Consider the following 17230-nt stretch of genomic DNA (forward strand, 5'->3'; position numbering starts at 1 on the left):
CTAAGATCCCACATGCCGTGCAGTGCAGCCAACAAAAAGGACATGTGGGGACTTCCCTGGTGGCACAGTGGTTAAGACTCCATGCTCCCAATGCAGGGGCCCCAGCTTCAATCCCTGGTCAGGGAACTAGATCCCGCACCATGCCACAAGTAAGAGTTAGCATGCCACAACTAGGGAGCCAGTGTGCCGCAACTAAGGAGCCTGTGAGCCGCAACTGAGGAGCCCACATGCTGCAACTAAGGAGCCTGCCTGCTGCAACTAAGACCCAGTGCAACCAAACTAATTAATTAGTTAATTAATTTTTCAAAAGAGGACATGTGGGTCTTACCTACAACTGCTGGGAGTCTAGAATCTAGTCTCAGCTAGGCAGAATGTCAGTTTCTCAAAAGATCAACTGAAGCAGATAATTTGTATATTCCTATGTAAATAGGTATACCTACATATCTAGCTCTACAGAGATGTAGTTCTTACTGAAAGGAGAGCAGAAGAAACACTGTCACTGAGGCCAGACCAGGTGATGCAGGACTAGAAGATGCTGGTTGAAGTCTGCAGCCCTGGAAGCAGCTACATGTGACCTCACATCTGAATTACCTACTTGCTCCCAGCCTCTCTTTCCTTTGCTGTAAAGAAGGAAAATATTTGCTCTCCTCACCTAACCAAGTTGTTGAGCAGATTAAATAATAAAATATGTAAATGTGTTGTGCAAAATATGAAATGTGATGCAAATGTTTGAATCATTACATGAAGAAGCTTAAAGATGAAAACGTTTATAAGTTGTTTCAATAGACTCTGAGCAAACCAGGTCAACACGGGCCACTGTGATGTATCCAAGTGGCAAAGACATGGATTCAGACTCTAACAACAATGACTTAAGCCATATAAACAACTTCTAAACCTGATGCAAATAGATACCATTGCGATAGAGCCTATGATCCAGATTCAAGACTCTAGACCAACAGTTCTCAAAGTGTGGTCCCTGCACAAGCAACATCGGCTCCAGCTGGAAACTTATTAGAAATACAACTCCTTGGGCCCTTCCCCGTATCTACAGAGTCAGAACGGCCAGAGGTAGGGCCCAGCAATCTGGGCTTGACAAACCCTCCAGGTGATTCTGACACACATTTAAAGCTTGAGAACCAGTGTTCTAGAGGCTTGAGTGAAACAAGAATAATTAGTAACTTCACAAATGATACTTTGGTTAACATTCCTAGCTCTATGCTGATGTTTAAGTAAGAACGCTCCTGCCAAAACAAATGAAATCATTTCTTCCTTTTAATAAATACATCTCAGTTACACAAGTTTCTATATAAGGACGTCAGATTTGCCTGATGCTTTTATGTTCTCGCAGGTCAAGGCAAAGTGGAAGAGTGTGAACATTTTAAGTTTTTGAGGGCAGGCAGTGTGTCTTGTCCACTGCTGCCTTCAGAAGCCTGCCCTTGTAGGAACTCCTGAGTGTTAGTTGAATGAATGCAAAACAAACAATAAGTAAAGTGAGATGCAGAAGGATGAAATGCCTTGTCCAGGACCACAGAGGTGGTTAGTCGCAGAGTCAGGACTTTGAGACACATGGAAGGACCATCGTTGACCGACTATCCTTGGAACTAGCTGAACTCTGGCTGAGCCCCTCCTGCTAAAACCTTGAAAATATTCTGCCCTACTCACCCAAGTTAAATAAAACACTCCTTGAGAGACTACTCTTGCCCCAAATTGTCAAATAGAGACTTATGTTATCGATGCTCTGGTCGATTTTCCACTACAGGAACCAGCGCCTCAGACCTCTGGTTCAGGAAACAGTGCAGTCTGCTAGTCTGTGATCCTACCCCTGACAAGTAGTAAATTAAGTTATTGGCTAAAAATAAACTTCAAGCACACACCTTCCCACCCCACCCACTAAGCATGGGTACTGAATTATTAAAAGGGAAAGGGAACCTCAGATGACACTTCAGACTCTGTGTGATAAAGGATGACAACAGCATTTTCCTACGAGGACCCTCCCAGCTCTTCTGTCAATGGGCTTTTCCGGGATCCATCAGCAACACCACCTTCTAGTAGGTTCTTCCCTAGAGAAAGGAAGAGCTGTCACTCCCCTTATTCTCCAGGGACGTGATACAGAAAGTCCTTGGTGATTTTGGAGAACAGAAGCAGACAGCAAATCTGATGAGTGACTTTTCCAAACTTCCAAGTTTAACACTAGACTAAGGTTGGACCCCAGGGACACTCCTCTCAAGGGTCACAACAAGACTTCACCTGTCGTCATCCCTTCACATGAAAGGAAAAGGACGGGGTGGGTCTGTTAGTCAACGGGACCTTTAACGAGTTGGTGTGTAAGGCGTCTCCCCATGCTGGTAGCCTGGAGGGACTGAGCTGGCACACAGGCCAAGGGCCATAGGGATCCCAAGACAAGACCTCTAAACCTAGGCTCCTGGAAACGGAGAGAGAGAGAGAGAGAGAGAAATCCAAGTACCTAAATGAAAGAATGCCTGCAGAAATGGCATATATAGTCCTCCTCCACTCTCTCCGTCTCTGAAGACATTTTTATAGACGGCCTTGCACTCCTATCTCTCTTGAGCTCAGTGATCAACTCAAAATCACCCCTCATGTCCTAAGGTTTCTAAGTCCTCAGGGAAACACACTGAGCTTAGAGTCAAAAGATGTTTAACCCCCCAGATATCCCTAATAGCTATCTTGCCATAAATAAAAGCACATCTGAATTTCAACCTTGCTTATCTTTAAAAAAAAAATATATATATATTTTATTTATTTATTTATTTATTTATTTACTTACTTAATTACTTATCTATTTTTGGCTGTGTCAGGTCTTAGTTGCGGCATGAGGGCTTCTCTCTAGTTGTGGCGTGTGCGGGCTCTGTTGCCCCACAGCATGTGGGATCTTAGTTCCCCAACCAGGGATCAAACCTGAGTCCCCTGCATTGGAAGGCGGATTCTTAAGCACTGGACTACCAGGGAAGTCCCCACCTTTGCTTATCTTAATCTCAGTCCCTTCCACTCATTCCACTTGAGCCTTCCATTATGTTTCTGTGCCTCTCTTTCAGTGTGAAGCTAACTTCTCTACACAAGGGTTTTTCTCAGGTCAGATACCATTCTTTAAACAGCACCCTCTGATTTTCAAGTCAATAGTCCTGTGTGGATGAGACTGTTAATTATCTGCCATTGTCCTCACCTTTCTACTAATAATAGAAGCTTCCAAGTTTTAGCTGGACACCTAGTTACCCAGCCAGAAACTACATCTCCCAGCCTCCCTTCTACCTAAGTGTGATCATGTGATAAGTTCTGGCAAATGACATGGAGCAGATGCGCTTTTTTACAATGTCCAAGTTGCATCTTTTAAAAAAGAAAGCTGCTTGCCTTTCACTTACTCCCTCTCTACATTCCTGTTGTTAGAAATGATGACAGTGAGAAGAGTCTCCTTGTACCTGGAGGAGGAAGCCACATGTTAAAAGAGAACAGAGATTATCTACTGGTCCAAAAATAGAATGGATATATTATATATAAGATAATAAGGCTGACCTACTGGCCTGAGTCCCTGCGTGACACTGTGGAATCCAGCTGCCTGACCATCGGATACCTACCTGCCTACATCTGGGCAAGACCAAAAGTCAGTAAACTATTTCTGTAAAGGATCAAATGGTAAATATTTTAGGCTTTGCAGGCCATTCAGTCTCTGTTGCAAATACTCAACTCACTCTTGCATGAGAAAGTGGCAATAGACAATATATAAACGAATGGGGGTGGCTGTGTTCCAATTAAAACTACAAAAACCAGGTGGCAGGTGGGATTTGGACATGGACCATGGTTTAATGACCCCCAATCCAGACTGTCAAGTGATAGAGAAACAAAGTAATATTTTATTTGAATCACTGCACTTTGAGGTCTCTTTGTTCCAATAACTTAGCCTCAACCAATACACCCTGTCATCTTCAAAACCCTGCCTCAAAGCCACCTCTTCCAGGAGGTCACAGGGTCCCTAGCAGCCTGCGGGGGAAGCATTGCTGACTCCAATTCTTGTAAAACTTCTAATAGGAAGGAAATTGTTGGAATCTCTCAGATAACTCAGCAACAATCACCTGTTGACAGCCACCTGCAGTCCCTGGTGCTCAGTTTTCTCTGCTCCCATTCCAACACACCCACGATGCCACGCTGCCAACAGCACTCTCCCTGCTTTTCAAACTAAGGAATTAGAACTTACCTCTGGCATAAAAAAAGGGTCATTTTGGAGAAGGAGCACGGCTAATTCCTCTTTGGTTCAGTCCAGAGAGTGCATGATTTTTCAGGACCTTGAAGTTATCTTCCTGAGAGAATCTCGTGAGAATATTTGCATAAATTCCTGGAAATAAATGACAATGGTCAGTGTTTCCACTTCACAGAAAGTAAAGAAAAAGCAATCATCCAGGGAACTTTCAATGAAAATCAATGCCCATATCCTTTGGTAACTAATACAGGTTGGTCCTGCTTCAAGAGTACACTTTAAAAATATAAATTGATGGGCTTCCCTGGTGGCACAGTGGTTGAGAATCCGCCTGCCGATGCAGGGGACGCGGGTTCGTGCCCCGGTCCGGGAAAATCCCACATGCCGCGGAGCGGCTGGGCCACTGAGCCTGCGCGTCCGGAGCTCCGCACCGGGAGAGGCCACAACAGTGAGAGGCCCGCATACCACAAAATAATAAATAAGTAAATTGATGGAACACCTAGATGGGAAAAGGGAATATGAGGATTATTTTCACAAATTATACACTTGTATACTTTATGTATTTATTTTTGGCTGCATTGGGTCTTCGTTGCTGCCCGCAGGCTCTCTATAGTTGCGGCGAGCAGGGGCTACTCTTTGTTGCGGTGCACAGGCTTCTCACCGCAGTGGCTTCTCTTGTTGCCGAGCACAGGCTCTAGGCGCACAGGTTTCAATAGTTGTGGTGCGTGGGCTTCAGTGGTTGTGGCGCGCAGGCTCTAGAGCACAGGCTCAGTAATGTGGCACATGGGCTTAGTTGCTCCGTGGCATGTGGGATCTTCCCCAGCCAGGGCTTGAACCTGTGTCCCCTGCATTGGCAGGTGGATTCCCAACCACTGTGCCACCAGGGAAGCCCCACACATGTATACTTTAAATTATTGCAATACTTCTTCAAACAATGTGTCCTCTAGTATACATTAATAATGTAGGACGAGGAAAAATGGCAAAGAAACTGATACAAATTTAGTGGAAATGACTGCCCATTGAGAGACAAAGAATAATTAGGATAACACATCTATGGATTGATAATAAAATCAATGCGAGAAGAGAATTCCATTGAACAAACTAAATTAGATGAAATTGTTCCTTGCTTTCTCTCTTCTATGCCTTACATACCAGTGTATACCTATATGATTTGTGACTACAAAGGAATGGAACAAGCTCATAATTGTACATTTCAAACAACTCTACAAAGAGATAAAAATCCTCTTCACTTTAAGACTGATGATGTAGGTCTGATAGTACTTTCTATGATGATGGAATTGTTCTATAATCTGAGCTTCCTAAAATGTAACCCATACATGACTAATGAACACTTGAAATATAGGTAATAAGACTTAAGAAACTAAATTTTCTATTTTACTTTACTTTAATTAATTTAAATTTGAATAGCCACACATGACTAGTGGCTACCATACTGCATGGCAGAGATTTCAATCTTTGCTATTCAAAATGTGGCGGGAGAATCAGCAGCTTCACCATTATTTGGGAGCTTGTCACAAATTTAGAATGTCAGGCCCCACCCAAGTTCTAGTGAATCAGAATCCGTCTTTCAACAAGATCCCCAAATGATTTAATCACACTGAAGTCCCACAAGCACTGACTTAGACCATTGAGAAACCCAGACAGTACCGATGTTTTCATTAGACAAACATAATGTGACAGTCATCAATGTTCAGCTAACAAACTCGTTCGACTTCTTAACTTACATACGCTCCCTATAATATCGCCAACGTCCTCGGATTTATGGTTTTAACAGTTGCTAATATGATGGGATCTTAATAGTTTCTGGTTTGCTCAACCGTTATCAAATTGTCAGGAGGTTAGGTAATGGCCAGATTTTCACTACATTACAACCTTTGTACAGACAACCTTTCTTCTTTTACATTATTTCTTGAGATTTATTCCTTTGAGAGTATTGCCTCAAAGGACACAATCAGTTTCCCTGCAGCTTCTGTTTCATTTTGATCTCCTACTCTCCAGAAAACATACCAGCAATCTGAGAGCATGTCTATTTCCCCGCCAGCACATTAACATAGAGTTTTATCACTTTTGCTCCTTCGGTAAGTAGGAAATAGACTTATGGGGGACTTCCCTGGTGGTCAAGCAGTTAAGACTCCCTGCTCCCAATGCAGGGGCCCCAGGTTCGATCCCTGGTCAGGGAACTAGATCCCGCATGCCACATGGTGTAGCCAAAACAAAAAAGAAAATTAAAGAAATAGACTTATGCTTTTAATTTGCACTTTAATTATTAGCAAGACTGAAATATTCCCAAATGTAGGCTTGATGCTTGCATTTCCTCTTACTTATAGTATTTGTTCATATCTTTTAACTGTTTATCTAGTGGAGAATGAGTACTAACCTACAGATTTATAACTGTTCTTTATATTTTTTAATACTAATCTTTACCAGCCTTGTGTATTTCAAATAGTTTTGGATTTTTCCCTTTTGATCAAGAACTTATTAAGGTTGTTGTTCAACAATCTGATTGCTGTTCTATACAATCATATCCTTCCAATTCGCCATTCGTAATTTAGCCCACTGTTTTAATACTTGAGAAATTAATTCCTCCACCACAGCTAGATAACTATACCATTTTGTTTCACCTTTAAAAGAGATATTTTCAACTTTAATTCTTTAAAATATCTGGAGCTTATTTTGACAACCAGCATCAGAGGAGGACAGAAGTGCTTTATATCAACTTTTCTCAATAACGTCTATTAAATTGGACTTTCTTACTATTTTGTTATAGAGGACTATTGTTTGTTAACTTTTTAGCAAATTTAGAACTATTGGAATCCTTATTATGTTTTTATCAATCTACAGTTCTACTTTGAATCCAATACCATACAACTAAAATGTCCTTTGCACTGTATTTTAAATATTAACAGAATAATTTATCCTATTATTATTGGCTTATTCCTTTTCAAAAATCTCTTTAGTGTGCTTAACTATTATTTCCTCTATAGAAATTTTATTCTGGCTTTGTCACTTTCCACAAAAGATCATACTGAGAATCTAATTTGTGTTAACACCATACATCAGATTGGATATTACACATCTTAACTACATTAAATCTTCTGATTCTGGAACAGAAAATATCTCTCCATTTATTCAAGTCTTATTCTATTTTTCTTACTGAGAATTAAAATCTTTCTTTTAATAGTTCTCTCATTTCCCAAATATTAAACATGAATCAGTTGCCACTATTATGTTTTAGTTGTTTGTGAGTAGTAAACAGAAATGCGAATGACTGCAAAATTATCTTATTGAAATTGACAATGATTTTTTTTTTTTTTTTTTTTCCCGGTACGCAGGCCTCTCACTGCTGCGGCCTCTCCCGCTGCGGAGCACAGGCCCCGGACGCGCAGGCCCAGCGGCCATGGCTCACGGGCCCAGCCTCTCCGCGGCATGTGGGATCCTCCCTGACCGGGGCACGAACCCGCGTCCCCCGCATCGGCAGGCGGACTCTCAACCACTGCGCCACCAGGGAAGCCCGACAATGATTTTTTAAATGTAAACATCTACATAAAAGTTATTCTCTAAGAATTAATCTTTAAAAGCCACTATTCAAATAGTGACTTTTAAGAGTCCCACACGATCCACGCTGTCTGCGTGTAAGGCATTTCTGAAGCATTCTAGAATTGCCTTCTTATCTAGCCGTGGAACCTCATGAGAAAAATCAGAATCAACAACCATGGTAGCCACTGCCCAAGCCCTTAAAACCCAGCCAGCCCTCCCCACGCACCCTGGTTCATGCACAATTCAAGGGCAGTCGGTCAGGCTCCGGCAACAGCCTGTATCTTAGCCGTTTTCTCAGGTGTGCTCTCTCCTGGCTTTCTCTACCAGGAGTTCTGGCTTCTAGTGTGTGTCTGGCACTCCTTGATAAAGCTGACCTCAGCCCTCCACTTGCTCTTGGGGTCTGTGCTTTCAGATAACTGCTCCCCAGCGGCCACCACGACCCAGAGCCCTCAGCAGCTGGGCTGGGACTCCACCTTAACACTCCTCCAACCACCACGGGAGGGGCGATCTGGGAAGAGACTCTACAGCAGGAAGGGGACCAGCCTCCTACTCAAAGCAGGAAATCCCTCCATTAGAGCTTTACCAGATACCTGCGAGCTTCATGACCTCACAAGGCCTCTCACTCCACCGGGTACCGACGTTAAGGATCCTCTTGATACGGAACAGAAAATGACCTTGTTGAAACACCCTGCTGCTAGGCAGGTCCTACCCTCTGGCTCGGAGATATCTGACAACTGGGAGGAATTAAGAACCTTTCTGCCCTTTGAGCTCCAGTCCAAGACATTGTGATCACAGAGCCAAGACTATGGTACCTCTCCTGTGGCCAGATTAGGGTCACAGATGAGGACCCAGTTCCTCTCCAGGTCCCAGCAAGATACAGCGTCGGTCGTATCTGTCCTGTGCCTGCTCTGTCCTAGCCAAGGAGCAGTGGGGCACTTCCAAGGTCCTGGAAGTCAACATTTCCTCTAAATAACTGAAGGCAGCCAGACAAGTCTAATAAGAGCCCCTCTGCCTGGAGCCCTGAGTGTCCAGGCTTTGCCAACCTCACCCAAGACACTCATGCCTGTAGGAAGAGCCCGCCCAGCACACGCTGCGCTGGCTGGGTCCCTGACGTTGCCCGTCTGAGGGCCCAGATCGCTTTTCATTTCTCATCTCCATCCTCAGGCAAACTGCTCGTTCCTCTAGATTCCATAATACTCACCTTGAACTCAGCATGTCATATCTAGCCTTGAGTTCTGACCTGCAGCCCTGTCCCTCGGAGGCCCTGCTCAGTTTTCCCACATTCCCTAGACTTTTCCAAACTTGTTAGAGGCTTTATCTCCACCCTAATTTCAACATAGTATTCAGGGTGGGGCAGTTTGTGCTCACCTATTTGGGGAGTGAGACCAGAAGCACAGACACTAACATTTATTACATAGTTACTAAGTGACAGGAACTTGCATCTGTTATTTATAACCTACGAGGAAACAGTTTACTTTTTACTTTGGGAAACTGAGGCTGGGTAAAATGAGAAATCAAAGGTGACTCAAATAAGAGGAAGAGCTGATCATTGAACCCAGATCTCAAAAAGCAAATAAAAACATAATCTGGAAAAATGAACAAAAACAGACATGTCTGAAATTTTTCCAAACCAGAAAGAAAAAAAAAAAAAAAGCCATTCTGGATTATTCAAACTACTGTTCCCTACCACTAAGTAGAAAATTGAGAGTAGGGTATGAGGAGAGACAGTGCATATAAATCACATATGCCGTGTAGAAGGGACACAATAAATGATAGAAACTGTTGCTTAGGGACTTCCCTGGTGGTTCAAGGGTTAAGACTCCATGCTTCCCCCTACTGGGCATATACCCTGAGAAAACCAAAATTCAAAGAGTCATGTAAAAAAAAAAAAAAGAGTCATGTACCAAAATGTTCATTGCAGCTCTATTTACAATAACCCGGAGATGGAAACAACCTAAGTGCCCATCATCGGATGAATGGATAAAGAAGATGTTGGACATATATACAATGGAATATTACTCAGCCATAAAAAGAAACAAAATTGAGCTATTTGTAATGAGGTGGGTAGACCTAGGGTCTGTCATACAGAGTGAAGTAAGTCAGAAAGAGAAAGACAAATACCATATGCTAACACATATATATGGAATTTAAGGGAAAAAAAAGTCATGAACAACCTAGGGGTAAGACAGGAATAAAGACATAGACCTACTGGAGAACGGACTTGAGGATATGGGGAGGGGGAAGGGTGAGCCGTGACAAAGCGAGAGACTGGCATGGACATATATACACTACCAAACGTAAGGTAGATAGCTAGTGGGAAGCAGCCGCATAGCACAGGGAGATCAGCTCGGTGCTTTGTGACCACCTGGAGGGGTGGGATAGGGAGGGTGGGAGGGAGGGAGACGCAAGAGAGAAGAGATATGGGAACATATGTATATGTATAACTGATACACATTGTTATAAAGCAGAAACTAACACACCATTGTAAAGCAATTATACCCCAATAAAGATGTTAAAAAAAAAAAAAGACTTCATGTTTCCACTGCAAGGGCGCGGGTTTGATCCCTGATTGGGGAACTAAGATCCTGCATGCTGCATGGCGAGGCCAAAAAAAGAAAAGAAACCGTTTCTTATGATTGGCATTGCGGAGGCAGCAGCACTCATCATGGTCAGGGCTGGATGGAGATCGTGTTAAGGTTTAAGATGCAGAAGCTTCCTTCTCACTTTCTTCTGATCACTCTGTCCCAGCTCCAGGTCCCTAACATTCGCTAGGAGGATTTAGCCAGGAAATAGTGTGAAAGTCTCCCAAGGCCTCTTGGGAGTTCTCAAAGCCAGTGGTTCTCAAAGTGAGGTCCCCTGATCAGCATCACCTAGGAGGTTGTCAGAAATACAAATTCTCAGGCCCCATCCCAGACCTGCTGGGTGAGTCTCAACCTTCTAGCTCACATCAGAATCATCTAGAGGGTTTGTTAGAACACAGATTGCTGGGGCCCACCCCCAGAGTTTCTGATCAGCAGGTCTGGGGTGAGGGCTGAGCATGTGCATTTCTAACAGGCTCCCACGTGATGCTGGTGCCGCTAGCCCAATGAGCACACTTGGAGCAAGGATGCTCAAGGCTACCGTCTCCGACGGAGAACAATGGGCTCGGCAGAAGGCTGATTCACGGCCGTAGGGACTCCCCACCTCGCAGCACGGGAAAGAGCTTGCCCACAAACCATTATGAACTGCCCAGGGGAAAACAAGTGTTTGCAGAATGCTGCTTGCACTTGGAGCAGATAAACTTAAAACAGCATGAGCTGGGATAAGAGCTGATAACTTTTTAAAAAAGAGCGAAGATGACCTTGGAAGAGGCAGGAATGTCTCTCAGGAATCTCAAGCCAAAAGCCTAAGAACAAATGACTTTTTCACTCTTCTCTTGCAGTCACAGAACAAAATGTTACTTTAACCCTGGCAATAAATGCTCCCCCAATCACAGATGAAGTCTAGCCTGCAGAGTGGTTCTCATCCCTGGTTACACATAATAATCAACCGGGGAGTGCTTAGAAATACCTAAGCCTGGGCCACACCCTCAGTGACTGATTTAATTTGACAGGACGTGAGACCCCAGATGATTCCCACGTGCAGTCCAGGCTGGGATTGCTGGCCGGGCCCGTCAGATGAAATTCTAAGCTGGGTTCCTGAACTAGACACTCACACGTGTGAACTCTAGCACTTCACGAGTCAGCAAACATAGGGCCAACCCTGGGCTCCACAATCAGACCAGAGGGAAAAAGATAACCTTAAGGAAAGTCTTGTTTTTTCACAGTCATTTGTATCAAAATACCCCTTCTCTTCTCCTACTCACCTGCTCGGTTCCCCAACACCTCATGTGGGAGGGTGGACAAAATCAAAGAGCTAGTCAATTTGTACAGAAGACAGGAAATAGCTCATCTTGATTCAAGCCAGGCAAAAAAGAAACCAGGATGTGTGAAAGATAAAATCTAGAGAGCACTCATCTAAAGAATAAAACGTCACCAATCAAAACCAACCCTGAAAAGTATTGGTCATGAGACTCCTATCGTCTATATGTTTGTACTTCTGAAGTTCGAGATTAAGTTGCCAGTTACTAGAGGCAGGGATGGTTCACTGAATCTGGAACCGCTAGTCAGATGGAGGAGAACCAGAGGAGACCAGCAGAGAGCACAGGAACAGGGTGAGGAACAATGTCTGGGAAGAGAAAGGGTGAAGCCGAAGAAATCGACCTGCTTCAACCACAACTGTATTACCCAGAACACATTATGCGCGAAGACGACGCCCCCTGACTGCTGATCGCGATTAGCCCCAGGTGCAGATGGCCGAGGGCCCCGGCCAGGCGAGGGGAATGCAGCTGGTAGGCTGCAAGACTCTGGGCTGCAGGGGGCAACAAGAGGGGACCAGGCCCGCTGAGGATGGGAGAGGTGGGGGGCCGAGGACCTGATTGTAACCTATAACTGTACCAAGAGTAAGGCAAACGATGCAGGTGCCACAATATTGTAGACAATCTCCCCAGTTTGACTTATTTCTCTGGTCCTTTTAATCAGTGGTTCTCAAACTCTGCTGCCCATTAGAACTACCCGGAGACTTTTTTAAAACCCTGATGCCCAAGTCATACCCTATACCAATTAAATCAGAATGTCCAGGGGTAGGAGTTGGGCATCAGTATTTTTAAAAGATTCCTCAAGGGATTCCAGTGTGCAGGAAAAGTTTGGGACCATGGCCCTAAGTCCACATCAGGACTGAGAAAAAGCACAGGAAGTGAAGAGAGTGAAGGACAGGAGATGCCGCAGGAGATGCGGGATCTTAGTTCCCCGACTAGGGATCGAACCCCTGCCTCCTGTATTGGAAGCATGGAGTCCTAACCACTGGACCGCCAGGGAATTCCCACCAAAATCTTGATTAGAGACAGTAGGTCACACAAGGCTCCTCTCCTTGAACACGCCTCTTCTCCCTCTGTCACACTTCCCAACATAAATCCCTTTGGAAGTTAAGAAGAATATTAAACTAGGGAGAAAGATGAATTAACTGGTTAATGGTGTTTGAGGATTCTTTCAGTGAGAAAGGGGCAGAAGCTTCTAGAATAGCCTACTTTTGGTGACACAATAAATATTTGTTGACATAGTGGGTAGAATGTCTGAGGTTTCCTGTATGCCTTGTGGTTCTATCATATAAGAGTAAGAGACATGTCACCCTAACCTTGGAGGAATGCAACACTTTTTTCATCGTTTGCTCACTCAGCACTAAAGAATGCATTTCTCTTTGACTCCCTCAAACTCTAAAGCCACATAAAACTTGCATTTGCAATCTTCCAGGAAGCGCATCTGCAGATACTGTTTCTGAAAGTGTGGTTCCTGAACCCCTGCAAGAGAATCCTTAGGGTGATGGTTAAACACAAATTCCAAGGCCCCCATTCATCCCTTCTGAACCAGAATTTCTGTTGTGTGATTAGGAATCCACATTTTAATAAACTCTCCCCAAGGGATTCAGATATACATCAAAGCCTGAGAAGTACTGCTGCAAAGCTGGGTACCTACTATAGCACAGGGGCAACCCAAAATCGACCCATCAAGGTGTGGGAAAAAAATGTTACAACTCTATATTTATTTTGTATCTAAGAAAGTAAAACATTATTGCCTGGGCTGAAAGAGGTGAAGGATTAGGGAGGATTAATTGGTTAATTTAGAAGGGGCATAAGAGAACCTTTAGGACTGATGAAAATTTTCTGCATCTTGATCATGATGATGGTTACATGGGTATATCCGTTTGTTACGACTCTTCAAAGACTCTTCAAACTGTACGCTTTAAATGGGTATATTTTATTGTATGTAAATCATACCTCAAAAGTTGATTTTAAAGTTCTTTTAAAAGGTAACAAATTAATAAATATTTAATACAAAAAGTAAGAGTTATATATCATATGGTTTTTAAATAAATAGATACATAATAGGAGTACATGCTGAAAATGTTCTCTAATGACAGGGGTGAGGAATCAAAATGTTTGGAAACTACTTCCCCAGATGACCTCTCTTAACCTGAAACTCTGAATTGGTCTAAAACATTCTTTTGTTTGTTTGTTTCTGGCCACCAGGCATGCGGAATGGAACCCATGCTCCCTGCAGTGGAAGCATGGAGTCTTAACCACTGGACCGCCAGGGAAGTCGCTGGTCTGTAACAGCTTAAAATCTCTTCTTAGTGGGGAAGCATTAAAAGCTCATGAATTAGGTCTCCACTTTCTTCTCTCAAACTGAGTCTAACTCTCGTGCCCCAATTTGGTTACATTGATTTCTCAATGGACTTGAAATCCTAGGTTCTTCTAGATTCTTTTACTCCTTTTCCACCACCATCTTGGGGCCCTTGTCAATTCCAAAGTAGCCTGTAGGTAAGGATCACAGATGCCAGTTTGGAAATAAATGTGATCAGGAGCAGTAATCAAATCAGAAACTTTTTATGGATGGAAAACAAATCTATACTTATTTTAAATCTTTAATTCTGCCATCTCCACATTATGTAAAAAGTAGAAAATATATTGTTATCAGATGCCTATTTGTCACTTAAGATTGTTTATCTTGATTCACAGTATCACTTATTAAGTTTCTTAGTTTAATTTTTGCAGAAGGCTGCAGAAATTGAAAGTCAAATTTGATCAAATTCAAATAAATATGAAGCAAATCTGAAAGGAGAGCAAAAATTCCCAAATGATTTTTATGGGGCACACACCCCTCCGTGCTGTGACATCACAGAAAGCAGCCTGTCTCTAAGGGCATCAGCCTGACAAGGAGACTCCATGGACACAGCACAATCAGGAACAAAGGAGACGTCCAAGAAGACTCCTCCTGGGTAAATACCTGGGTAAATACACCCCCTCAAATGACAAGCAACATGCAAGAGTAAAAGGCAAACCTTGAACACATCTGCTAAGTGAAAGAAGCCAAACACAATGGGACAAATACTGGATGATTCCATTTAGAGGGAACACCGAGAATAGGCAAATCCATGCAGACAGAAAGAAGACTAGAGGTTGCCAGGGGCTGGTAGAAGGAATAATGCGGAGTGCCTGTGGATGGGTGTGGGGCCTCTTTCGGGGATGATGAAAATGTCCTGGAACAAGACAGTGGTGATGGTTGCACAGCATCATGAATGTACTTATTGCCATCGAACTGTACACTTTATGATAAAAAATTAAATATAGTTAAGGTAATTATAGACAAAAATAGAGGACAGAAAAAGAAAAATGCAAACAGAAGCAACAAGTCAGAATTAGACACCACATGAGACAAACTTGAAAAACAAGCACTGGGAATTCCCTGGCGGTCCAGTGGTTAGGACTCTGCACTTTCACTGCCAAGGGCCTGGGTTCGATCCCTGGTTGGGGAAATAAGATTCCACAAGCTGCCCGCCACAGCCAAAAATAAATAAATAAATAAAACAAGCATTATGCCTGCAGCAATTTTTTTTGGATCTGTCTCCTAAAGTAAAGGAAATGAAAGCAGAAATAAACAAATGGGACCTAATTAAACTTAAAAGCTTTTGAACAGCAAAGGAAACCATCAACAAAACGAAAAGACACCTACTGCATGGGAGAAAATACTTGCAAATGATATGACCAATAAGAAATTAATATCCAACATATATAAACAGCTCATACAACTCAACATCAAAAAAAAACAACCAAACAACTCAATAAAAAAATGGGCAGAACTGAATAGACATGTTTCCAAAGAGGAAATGCAGAGATGGCCAATAGGCACATGAACAGATGTTGAACATCGCTAATCATCAGAGAAATGCAAATCAAAACCACAATGAGGGCTTCCCTGGTGGCGCAGTGGTTGAGAGTCCGCCTGCCGATGCAGGGGACACGGGTTCATGCCCCGGTCTGGGAAGATCCCACATGCCGCGGAGCGGCTAGGCCCGTGAGCCATGGCCACTGAGCCTGCGCGTCCGGAGCCTGTGCTCCGCAATGGGAGAGGCCACAACAGTGAGAGGCCCGCGTACCGCAAAAAAAAAAAAAAAAAAAACCCACAATGAGATATCACCTCACACCTGTCAGAATGGTTTTCAAAAAGAACACAAATAACCAATGTTGGTGTCGAAGTGGAGAAAATGGAACCCTCATACACTGTTAGTGAGAATGTACATTGGTACAGCCACTATGGAAAACAGTATGGAGGTCTCTCAAAAAACTAAAAATAAAACTACCACATGATCCAACAATTCCACTACTGGGTATATATCTGACAAAAACAAAAACACTAATTTGAAAAGATACATGCACCCCAACGTTCACAGCAGCATTATTTACAATCGCCAAGATATGGAAGCAACCGAAGTGTCCATCAACAGATAAATGGGTAAAGAAGATGTAGAATATATACACAATAGAATACTACTCAGCAATAAAAAAGAATGATTTTTTGCCATTTGCAGCAACATAGATGGGCTTGGAGGGCATTATGCTAAGTGAAATAATTCAGACGGAAAAGACAAATACTCTATTATATCACTTATATGTGGAGTCTAAAAAATACAACAAACTAGTGAATATAACAAAAAAGAAGCAAACTCACAGATACAGAGAACAAACCAATGGTTGCCATTGGTCGGGGGGAGAATATAGAGGTGGGGGAGTGGGAGGTACAAACTATTGGGTGTAAGACAGGCTCACGGATGTATTGTACAACACAGGGAAGACAGCCAATATTTTGTAGTAACTATAAATGGAAAATAACTTTAAAAATTGTATATAAAAACTATTTTTAAAACTTTAAACAAGCGTCATGACTTAAAAGGGCCAGAGACGGAGAATATATAAAGAATTGAACCACAGTGAGGGACTTCCCTGGTGGTCCAGTGGTTAAGACCCTGCGCTTCCACTGCAGAGAGCGCGGGTTCGATCCCTGGTCTGGGAATTAAGATCCCACGTGCCCCACAGCATGGCCAAAATAAATAAATAAATAAAAACACAATGAGGCACAATTTCACATTCCTTATATTGGTACAATTTGTAAAAGGCTGATGACATACATCAATTGGCAAGGATACGAAACACAGGAATGCTCATAATTTTCTGGTGGGAGTAAAACTTGGTACACAAACCTGGAAAACAATTTGGTATTGTCTCCTAAAGCTTAAATCTGGGAATTCTGGTACTAGATACCTAGGTAACTTCTGCACGTTTACACAAGGAAAGATGTACCAAAATACTACAGTTTGTAATAGCAAAAAAACTGAAAACAATCTATATTTTAATAACAAGAAAATTGATATATAAATTGCGTACGTTTGTACAAAAGAAAGCTATTGTTTATAAAAGAAAGAACTAGAGCAGTTCCTCTCCTAAAACTTGTGGGGTTTGAGGCATGATAAAATGGAGGCCCATGCACCAAATATCTAAACACTTCAAAGTAATTAGTCAAGCTAAGAAATGGTTCAATAAAATATGTTCTAATA

The 17230-nt window shown here is 42.7% G+C and overlaps 1 protein-coding gene across 1 annotated transcript in view; it reads right to left on the reverse strand.

Annotated features, from left to right (window-relative positions):
* Positions 1–17230, reverse strand: part of ZC3HAV1 (zinc finger CCCH-type containing, antiviral 1) — a 67205-nt gene that overhangs the window by 40646 nt on the left and 9329 nt on the right. The window contains 3 exon segments of the mRNA XM_019948846.3: positions 4208–4261; positions 4263–4310; positions 4312–4345. Of these exon segments, the coding sequence (XP_019804405.2) occupies positions 4208–4261; positions 4263–4310; positions 4312–4345 (136 nt within the window).

The sequence above is a fragment of the Tursiops truncatus genome, chromosome 9 (genome assembly GCF_011762595.2).
Source record: "Tursiops truncatus isolate mTurTru1 chromosome 9, mTurTru1.mat.Y, whole genome shotgun sequence".
In the NCBI taxonomy this organism is placed as follows: Eukaryota; Metazoa; Chordata; class Mammalia; order Artiodactyla; family Delphinidae; genus Tursiops; species Tursiops truncatus.